Below are 10505 nucleotides of genomic sequence, written 5' to 3' on the forward strand. Positions count from 1 at the left end.
GTTTTTCTGGGGTTTTATCTTGTTCCTTCATCTGGTACAAAATCCTCTGCCTTTTCATTTTGTCTATCTTTCTGTCCTTCCTGTCATCCTTGTTTCTTTTTTTCTTTTTTCTTTTTTTTTTGCGGTACACGGGCCTCTCACTGTTGTGGCCTCTCCCGTTGCGGAGCACAGGCTCCAGACGCACAGGCTCAGTGGCCATGGCTCACGGGCCTAGCCGCTCCGTGGCATGTGGGATCTTCCCGGACCAGGGCACGAACCCATGTCCCCTGCATTGGCAGGTGGACTCTCAACCACTGCACCACCAGGGAAGCCCTCTTTTTTAATTTACTTTTTATTTTATTTTTTTGGCTGCCTTGGGTCTTTGTTGCTGTGTATGGGCTTTCTCTAGTTGCAGCTAGTGGGGGCTAGTCTTCATTGCGGTGTGTGGGCTTCTCATTGTGGTGGCTTCTCTTTCTTGTGGAATGCGGGCTCCAAGCATGCAGGCTTCAGTAGTTGTGGCTCGCGGGCTCTAGAGCACAGGCTCAGTAGTTGTAGTGCACGGGCCCTACAGTGCAGGCTCAGTAGTTGTGGTGCACAGGCCCTAGAGTGCAGGCTCTGTAGTTGTGGCACACAGGCTTTGTTGCTCCACGGCATGTGGGATCTTCCTGGACCAGGGATCGAACCCGTGTCCCCTGCATTGGCAGGCAGATTCTTAACCACTGTGCCACCAGGGAAGTCCATCCTTGTTTCTTTGGAGAATGCCCCAGAGCAGTTACTTGCTGAACACAGGACCAGACAAGACACCCCTACCTTGGGCCTTCAGCTTCCTGGGCTCCAGCAAGCGGCCCCCTGACGAGCAGACCAGTGGCACCGGCCAGTGAGATGGCCCCTCGCCATCTGCGGGACGTGCCTTCCTCTGCATTTTCACCTTTAACCAATTCAGTGTGTCCAATTTCCACTCAAAAACATTTCCCCCCAGAGTGCAGACCATTGATGCATCTCTGCTGTTGTGGTTGAGATATCCAAGGCAAAACAACCCACCAGTGATGGCTGGCAGCAGAATCCTGAAAGGAACCCACATCCAGCCATTCTGATGTGTCCTTGGCTGAAAATGTGTAGCGTCCTGTTTAAATGCGTCCTGATTGCTTTCAGTTCCTGGGCAACTGCTTGTTATAAATTTGCAAAACTGATGGGAAAGCAACAGTGGGTTGAAGGAGAAGGTTGGAACAAGCAATTTCCCTAAATAAACTCGGAGTTCTGGAATGTTTGATAGAGGAGTATCTGCCTTCCACACAGCAAAAGGAGGCGAGCCTGAGCCCTGGTGCTCAGTGAGATGGTGATTTACTGTGGTCACACATTCATAATGCAGAGGCTGCACTGGACAGATCTGTCTTTGTTCTGGAAGGAACAAGAACCTAGAGAAAATTCTCATCCTTACCCATGGGCTCTTTAATAGGTCAGTTTTCTGGTCATCAGTGACTGTCATTGGCCAGGAACCTGATTGACATGCATGTCCTCTTCTTCCCCTTCTTTCCATCTTCCTCCCCACCGGGTGAGCCTTTTCCTCCGTCCTGCCCCTCCTCGCGGAGTGCAGCTGCATGTTGCAGCCACGTCCCACCTAGCAAGCCCCTCCACAGATGGGATGGTTCTGAGTATCTGTCAAGATTCCAGGATAAGTATTTATAGTTTTGTTTCACCGAAATGGCATCTTGATGCATTTACTGTTTTTCCCCAGTAAATCATATAAAAAGCTCAGAAAAGGCCACTGTGGTAGGCAGAATAATGCTCCCTGCTTCTCCAAAAGATATGCACGTCCTAGTACCCAGAACCTGGGAATTTACTTCACGTGGCAAAAAGGACTATGAAGTGTGATTAAGGCTCTTGATATGTGAGATTCGTGGTGGGCCCAAGGTGTCTTTGTACAAGAAAAGGCAGGAGGGTCAGAGTGTATATGCAGGATATATGATGACATACACAGAAAGTGATGTTTCACTGCTGGCTTTGAAGATGGAAGACAGGGTCACAAGACAGGGAAGGAGGTGGTGTCTAGAAGCTGGATAAGGCAAGCAAACCGAGCCTTAGAGCCTCCAGAAGGAAGCAATGCTGCCGAAACCTTGATTGAGGAGTTCTGACCTCCAGAACTGAGATAATACATTTGCATGGCTTTAAGCCACTAAACTTGTGGTAATTTGTTACAGCAGCAGCAGCAGTAGGAAACCAACAATGGCCACAGATGAATTTGGAAATAGTAATTGCAGACATCAGCCCCTTTCTGGTGTTGGCTGTCACTGGAATGAGCAGGGCCCCCTGCTCAGCTGTTTATATTTACAGTTATCATACCCATTTTGTAGATGAGGCTGGCAGTCCTGAGAACCAAGCTTGCCTGGTAGAAGTGGGGAGGGGCACACTGGGCCTCCAGCCCTGCTGCCAGGAGTTGCATCTCACACCTTACAGAAGAGCTGGCTAATGGCAGGTGGACAGAGCTGGGCCAGGCCGAGGCAGGGAGCCATCAGGGCATGGCTCCGGGGGCCTGGTAGTCAGAGTGGAGGAGGGAAACTGGGGAGTGAGCAGCTGAGAAACTGGGGTGTCCCTGTTGCTTGAGGGAGGGGCCACTGAGGTCCCAAGCCAGGCGTGAAGGTACTCCAGCAGTGGCAAGGAGGAGGGAGGGTGCCGGGGGGCAGAGAGTGGCAGGGAAGCAGGTCTCTGGAGTGTCATGGGTCCTGAGAGTAGGGATAGGAAGCTCCAGTGTTCTCATGGCCGGGTGTCATTCCTCCTGCCCCTTTCCCTGGATTGCCGAGAGTGGGGGCCACTCAGTAGGCATCCATCCTGGGGTCAGCATTCTTAGGGACCTGCAAACCTTCATTCTCTTCTGCTCTTCCAGATCCCACAGCCTGGACACCGTGTTGTGGGCTGGCCTTGGGATGCAGCCTTGGGCCCAGAGCTCTCGGCAGGAAGGCAGCCCCAAGGTAGATCCCCAGGGAGCCCACAGGGGCCAGGCAGAGAGGCACAAGACAGAGCTGAGGCCCCTGGAGGAGGACCCAGCCGAAGGACACCCCTCTCGGGGTAGACCTGCGTGGAGGGAACGTGGTCAGCAGGACAACTCCCCTGGGTGTGAGCCCCACTGCAGGGACTGTCAGAGTGCAGGAGCTGGACCCCTGGTGCAAGAGTCACGTGGCCCCACCTCCTCTCCAGACCCTGACCTGGTCATCCCCAGGGGCCGCATGCCGGGCAGGGCCTCTGTCCGTGCCCAGCGGGTGCCAGGGCCTCCAGCCAGAACTCCTTCCTGGTGCAGCATCCCAGGACACCCCCTGGGAAGAAGACCCCTGCGTGTGACCACCGTGGGGTCCAGGTGCTGCACTGGAGCTGCCCCCGCGCTGCGCTGTGCAAGGTCCACTCGGACTGCCGCCTGCGCGCACATCCCTGTCCCAGGACCCTGCCGCCGGCCTCTCTCCAGCAGAGTCCCTTCGTGGAGCTTCCTGCCGCGGGCCGGCACAGCGAAGCCTGTACCCGGATGTCCCCGCTGGCCCTGCAGGAGCTGATGCAGGCGGCAGAGGAGCCCCTTCCGTGCGCCCGGTGCGGAAAGCGCTTGAGCCCCAACGAGCAGCAGCGGATGGACGAGGGCCCCCGGATGTGTCCTAGGTGCGACCAGGCCTTGGGTCCTCTCCCCGTGAGCCCGGCCGCCCGGGTCAGCAGCTGTACGCCAGCGTCGAGTGCGGCAAGGCCTTCACGTGCACCTCAAGACTGCTGCAGCCCGAGGGCATCCACACGGGTGAGCGGCCCTATGTGAACCGACTGCGGCCAGGCCTTCGGGCGCTGCTCCGGCCTCCAGGGGCCACCAGAAGACGCACTCGGCCGAGCACCGCAACTGCGCAACGGCCCTGGCTCCGCGGGCCTTCCGGCCGAGGTGCTCGCCGCGCGGGGAGAAGGCCCATGAGTGCGCTGAGCGTACCAAGGCATTCGGCCTGCTCTCGCACCTGGCGGAGCACCGGCGAGAAGCCCTACGCCTGCTCAGAGTGCAGCAAAGCTTTCAACCAGCGCTCGAACCTGAGCCGGCACTGGCGCACGCACAGCAGCGCCAGGCCCTACGCGTGCCGGCTGTGCGACAAGGCCTTCAAGGGCCGCTCCGGCCTGGTGCAGCACCGGCTTGCACACACCGGTGAGCAGACCTACGGCTGTCCCAAGTGCGGGAAGACCTTCCGGGGCTGCTCCGAGCTGCACCAGCACGAGCGCCTGCACTCGGGGGAGAAGCCCTGCATCTGCGCGGACTGCGGCCAGGCCTTCGTGCGCAACTGCAGCCTCCCGCGCCCAGCGCGCGCACACACCGGCGAGCAGCCCTACGCGTGCGGCCGCTGCGGCCGCGCCTTCAGCCAGCGATCCAACCTCCACGAGCACCAGCAGCGGCCCGCGGGCGGCGCCTTAAACCTCGCCTCGCGCACACGGCGTCCACAGGCGTCCCCCACCTGAAGCTTCCTAGGGGGCTTCAGTAGCCCTCGGTCGCCTTGGGGGTGTCTGCACACCCTCTGGCGTAGCTGGGCCCCCCCCCCCTCTCTTAGATCTGGCGAGGCCTCCGCCTCTGACCTCCCTGGCCTCGGGAGTGGGCCCCTGCGCATCTCGTGCACCTACCCGAGGCCGCTGGCCGGGGGCTTCTGGGGCTGGGACTCTGCCTGCCCACCGCCCGGCGGTTCAGTGGTCGCTGTGGAGAGGGCTCTGTTGGGGGAGGGGCGGGATTCCCTGGCAACTTTGGGCTGGTCTGTGATTGCCAGGTGGGGATGTCACGTTACATCAAAGCCAGGTGGTCCTTCCCACCCCGAGCGCTCGTCCCCTCCTGTCCGGACGCCAGGATGGACTACGTCTCCCAGAAGCCCCTGCGGCGTGGGCGCAATCAAGGAGGGAGACTTGAAGGTGTGGCTACACCTGCCCGAGGCCACCACTTAGGTGGAGTCCAGCCGAGACCTGGAGCAGCATGTTTCTTTCCTAGCTGTATGTATGGTTATGTTTGTATATGATTCTAATTTATTCCCCACCCCATCCTCCACACTCTTTCCAAAGTGAAACTCCAAGGACTCTCCACTCCAGAAGCCAACATTTGCACACACTCATTACAGGCCGGGCACCGTGCTGGGCACTCTGCCCTTAATCACCCCTTTTGATCCTCACCTTAACTGAGGGTGGGGGCAGGGAAGACTCTCAACCATATCAGGGTGCCCAGAGAGGCCACGGGCGGGGGGCCCAGCCAGAGCCTCCTGGAGGGAGGGCAGAGGTGGGCTCAGCACCACGTCCCTCACCGTCTGGGCCTCCATGCTTCCAAAGGGGGTCCCTGAATGTGGCGTGGACCCTGCAGCAAAGCCCTGGTGAATCACCCTTCACTTTCTGTCTCCTGTCCCGAAATCCTGTCGCCTGGGAAGAGGAGGATGTGTGGGTCCCCTGGGGTAAGGAAGCTGTTGGCTCTCCATTCCCAGGCCTGGCTTGCAGGACACCATCCAGCCCTTTATTGTGTCTTGCTTAATTCAGGACTCACCTCCCGAGGGCTTGAGTTCCCCTGCTCTGCGGCAAGCCAGTCACCCAGTACTCTTTCCAGAGGTTTCTCCCAAGTTGCAGCTATCCTGGCCACGTCACATTCCACCCTGGAGTAGAGGCTAAAATTCGCAAAGCTGGTCTCTTTGCAAGTCCAGCAGAAATGAAAACACATGCCCCTGCCGTTCTATTCTCAGCATTTTAGGGGCACGTTTACACTTCCTTGTATACTTACTAAACACCAGCAAAGTCGTGCTGGACAGATACCCTGAGTAGTGCAAGAATGTGAGGAAGGCTGCAGTTGCCACCCACATGGCACACCTGAGAGCTCATTCCAGAGAGCAGTGCGGTGGGGCAAGCGGAAGAGGCCATTCAGGAGACCTGGAAGTCTCCCCACCCCTGCGGCTAGTGGAGCACCTCAGGCAAAAGTGGAACTTGGGTTTTTTCTTTTTACCATCCACACAATTCATCCTGAGGAGAAACCCAGCTAAAGTGGTATCGCCAAGGACAGCTCAACCTTTTACAGACAACCAGGACATTTATTCTGAAGAGTTCTGTTGTTGAGAACTCAATCCTTGGTGGACACGAGGGGGCTGATGAGGGAGGCAAACTCCCAGTGTGGTCAGTGTGTCATGGATGATGCACACCCATCAGTCGTCTTGATAGACCTAAAAACATTCAAACCAAAGAGAAACCCGGTTGATATGCAAGTGTAATAACAGTTTCCATCAAGCCTGAACACAAGGGGAGTCTTTCTGGAGAGAGCCTAGGAATGTGACCAGGTGGGCTCAGCTCCACTGCAGTGACAACGCTAATGCCCTACCGACTGAAAACACTAAAACTAACCCCCCCACTTCCACCATACATTGTGGGTTGGCAAGGGCAACACTCACCCCCACTCACTCACCAGGGCCCCTGACAACAGAGCAGCCACTATGTCAAACATGGCTGGCTGCTAGTGTGGTTGGCAGGTGGTCCCTCTCTATGCGGACCGCTGTGCAAGTCTGCTTGAGTGTCCCAATGACACAGCAGTTGACTTTCCCCAGAGAGAGTGAGTTGAGTCCAGGTCGCTCACTGTCACTCCTGCCATATAATATTCGTGCCACAGACCATCCCTGATTCAATGCAGAGAAGAATATGCAAGCAAGGGTGTGGAAGCTAGGAGATGAGGGTCATTAGCAGCTGTCTTGAAGGCTGGTTACGACACTGTCTGAGTGAGAAGCATGTGGAAAAGCTTCTGCTGGTGGTCCAACTTCATCAAGCACCAGACAGTCCATATGGGCAAGGAGGGCTGTGAGCCCAGTCAAAACCCCTCTCTCTCTAGCTTCCTGCTGGGGAGAACCCTTGTGGATGTAGGGGGCATGAGGAGGCTCAGTGAAGCCAAAACAGCATAATCATAAAGAAGTCCATGCCCAGACACATCATAAGCAAAGCTGAAAACTAAAATTTAAATTTTTTGAAAGCAGCTTGAGAAAAACTATGCCTCACATAAAGATTGATACAAAAGATCACAGATTTCTTATCAGATATCATGAAGGCCAGAAGGCAGGGAAACAACATTTTTAAAGTGTTGAAGATGGCTCCCCTGGTGGCGCAGTGGTTGAGAGTCCGCCTGCCGATGCAGGGGACATGGGTTCGTGCCCCGGTCCGGGAGGATCCCACGTGCCACGGAGCGGCTGGGCCCGTGAGCCATGGCCGCTGGGCCTGCGCGTCCGGAGCCTGTCGCTCCGCAACGGGAGAGGCCACAACAGTGAGAGGTCCGCGTACCGAAGGGGGGGAAAAAAGTGCTGAAGAAAAGAACTGTCAGTCCAAATTCAATATACAATGAAAATACACTTCAAGAAAGAAAGCAAAATAGGGACTACCCTGGTGGCGCAGTGGTTAAGACTCTGCGCTCCCAATGCAGGGCACCGGTTTAGATCCCTGGTCAGGGAACTAGATCCCACATGCATGCTGCAACTAAGAGTTGGCATGCCACCACTAAGGAGCCCACGTGTTGCAACTAAGGAGGCTGCGTGCTGCAACTAAGACCCAGTGCAACCAAATAAGTAAATAAAAAATATATTTCAAAAAAAAGAATGAAAACAAAATAAAGACATCCTCAAATGAAGCAAAACTAAGACAATTTGTTGCAAGCACACCTGTTCTAAAAGCAACGCTAAATAGGGAGTTTAGCATTTGTCAGAAGGGAAATGATAGCAGAAGGAAAATCTGAACCTTGGGAATGAAGGAAGAGTAACAGATTGCGTATGTTCGATCTTTAATATATGTATGATTGTTGAAAGAAAAATTTATAACATTGTCTGGCAGAGTTTCCTTGACAATGAAATGTCATTTATACCACAGGGTTTTAATGTGGTATAAATGACAACTGCAGCATAAAGAGAGGAGGGTGTCAAAATTCATTCAGTGATGTATTTGACATTTGAACATTTTACGGTATATAAATATCTCAAAGAAAACCATTAGAGTACCAAATTAAAAAAAAATTTGAAGAGCAGAGGGTAAAGAGGCTTATATAGTGCTAAAGTTTCTACATCCACTTTAAGTGGTAAAATATTAACTCTTAAGTACACTGTGAAGAGTTATGAATACTGTAATCCCTGGATAAACCCCTAAAAAAAGACCATAAAAAGAGATGATCAGAAGCTCAGTAGATGAACTGAAATGGAACCCGAGAAAGAAATAACCCCAAAGAAGGTAGGAAAGGGGAAACAGACGGACAACAGAAAGAACAAACAGAAAAGAAAAAGGTGGACCAAAACCCAAGCATATCCATTGTTACATGTAAATGGTCTAAATATACCAATTAAAAGAATTCGCCAGAATGAATATTTTAAAAAGAAAATAAGAAACCGCCCTTAAATATAATATAGGTAAGCTTAAATAAAAGAGTGGGAAAAGGTATATAATATGAAAACTCCGTCAAAGAATGCTGCAGTGACTATATTAATATCGAACCAAGTAGACTTGAGAACAAGGAAAATTATCGGGAATAAAGAGAGAAATTACACAGTGATAGAGGGCCAATTCACCAAGAAGACATAATTCCAAATATGTATGCATCTAACAACAAAGCCTTAAAATACAGGAAACAAAAACTGATAGAGCTGAAAGAAAACAATAGACAAATTCACAATAATACTTGGAGACTTCAACACCCCTCTCTCTAGAATCAACAAAACAAGAAGACAGAAAATCAGTAAGGTTACAAAAGAACTGAACAACATCATCAACCAGCTGGATGTAATGGATGAACTTGCCAATAGTCGATTTTTTTATCCACAAAGAAGTAATTTCCCATGATTTAAAGTAACACAGGGCTTCCCTGGTGGCGCAGTGGTTAGGAATCCGCCTGCCAGTGCAGGTGACACAGGTTTGAGCCCTGGTCTGAGAGGATCCCACATGCCGTGGAGCAACGAAGCCCTTGGGCCACAACTACTGAGTCTGCGCTCTAAAGCCCGTGAGCCACAACTACTGAGCCCAGGTGCCACAAATACTGAAGCCCACGCACTTAAGAGCCTGTGCTCTGCAACAAGCGAAGCCACTGCAATGAGAAGCCCGTGAACTGCAACAGAGAGTAGCTCCCACTCACCGCAACTAGAGAGGGCCCACACGTAGCAATGAAGACCCAACACAGCCAAAAATTAAAAAATAAGTAAAGGGCTTCCCTGGTGGCGCAGTGGTTGGGAGTCCGCCTGCCGATTAAAAATGGATAATGCAATAAATGACAAAGGCAGCTCAGAAAACTGTCCACAACCTGCGCACAGGGACAGGACCAGGGTGGAAGCACAGGTCTGAACTGAATGGCCTGGGTGCAAATGTGTCTCCAAATCCATGGTGGGTCACACATTGCGGAATTAACCAGCGAGGGAGAAGGAACCACAGCTCCAGGCAAGAGCCAGGATGCGCCTGCAGGAGGCCTGCATGATGCAAAGTGTAGAAAATCCAGACACAGGCGAATCCCACCTTGGCCGGCACACCTCCAATACTGCATGTCGGGTGGGCCCACGTGGGGCTTGGCGTTGCCCGGGGCCCTGCCCACTGCCTTCACCTGCCCCAGGGTGAGTGGGGATCCCAGTACTGCTCAGCTGTTGGGGGGAGGAGATGAGAGGCCTTGCAGAGGGGAATGTGCCAGAGGACAGGCCCCCACCTGCCTCATTTCCTTCACGCCTAACATGGAACTGATAGTAACACCACCTACTGCCCAAGTCCATGCGCAGAATGCTGTGAACCACAACAGTAGGTGCCTCATAATTTTATTACTTATTTTTATTTTATTATCAATTATTTTACTTATAAACAAACCATCAATTTAAATATTCGTTTATTACTTTAATGTATTTCTTATTTATTATACTATCTATTTCTAACATTATTTTATTACTTTTATTAATTCGTTGTCATTTATTGCATTATCTGTTTTTAATACTTAGTGTTTTATCCTTTCTCTCATCATTAATTAATTATTTTCACTTTAATCATTTTATTACTTATTGGTAATTTTGTTTGCTAACTGTGATTCCATACTATTGTTTAAATGTATTTGTTATTATTTATTACATTACTTGGTTTAGTATTTATTTTATTTTAATGTATTTCTTTTCTCTCTCTCTCTTTTTTTTTTCTTTTGCCACACTGCCTGGCATGTAGGGTCTTAGTTCCCTGACCAGGGATCGAACCCTTGCCCCCCGCAGTGGAGTCCTAACCACTGGACCAGCAGGAAATTCACAATTTTATTTTTATTTAAAAAATGTTCTTATTATTTTTCCATTTACTATTTATTATTAATTTTCTTCATTTGTTATTCTTTGCTGCTATTATATCATTTATTTTGTTATCTTTACTCTTTATTATTAATTTAGTTTATTCATTCTGCAGTTATTGATTGTTGCTATAGCTGAGACTCCTGAGGCCACATCTGCCCTTTGTCCCGACCCCCTGGAGCCCTGCTTTCCTGGAAATACGAATGAGCTGCGAGGTCAGTGCCCCGCGCCCTCCCCCCCACCCCA

The 10505-nt window shown here is 51.7% G+C and overlaps 1 protein-coding gene across 1 annotated transcript; it reads left to right on the forward strand.

Annotated features, from left to right (window-relative positions):
• Window positions 1–737: 737 nt before the first annotated feature.
• ZNF837 (zinc finger protein 837) lies at window positions 738–10477 on the forward strand. Its single transcript, XM_069540252.1, is given in 8 exon segments — window positions 738–856; window positions 2861–3042; window positions 3231–3647; window positions 3650–3764; window positions 3766–3808; window positions 3810–3964; window positions 3966–4959; window positions 10375–10477. Coding segments are annotated over 7 exon segments (1509 nt in total). The 3' UTR covers window positions 4444–4959; window positions 10375–10477.
• The last annotated feature ends 28 nt before the right edge of the window (window positions 10478–10505 follow it).

The sequence above is a fragment of the Delphinus delphis genome, chromosome 20 (genome assembly GCF_949987515.2).
Source record: "Delphinus delphis chromosome 20, mDelDel1.2, whole genome shotgun sequence".
NCBI lineage: Eukaryota > Metazoa > Chordata > Mammalia > Artiodactyla > Delphinidae > Delphinus > Delphinus delphis.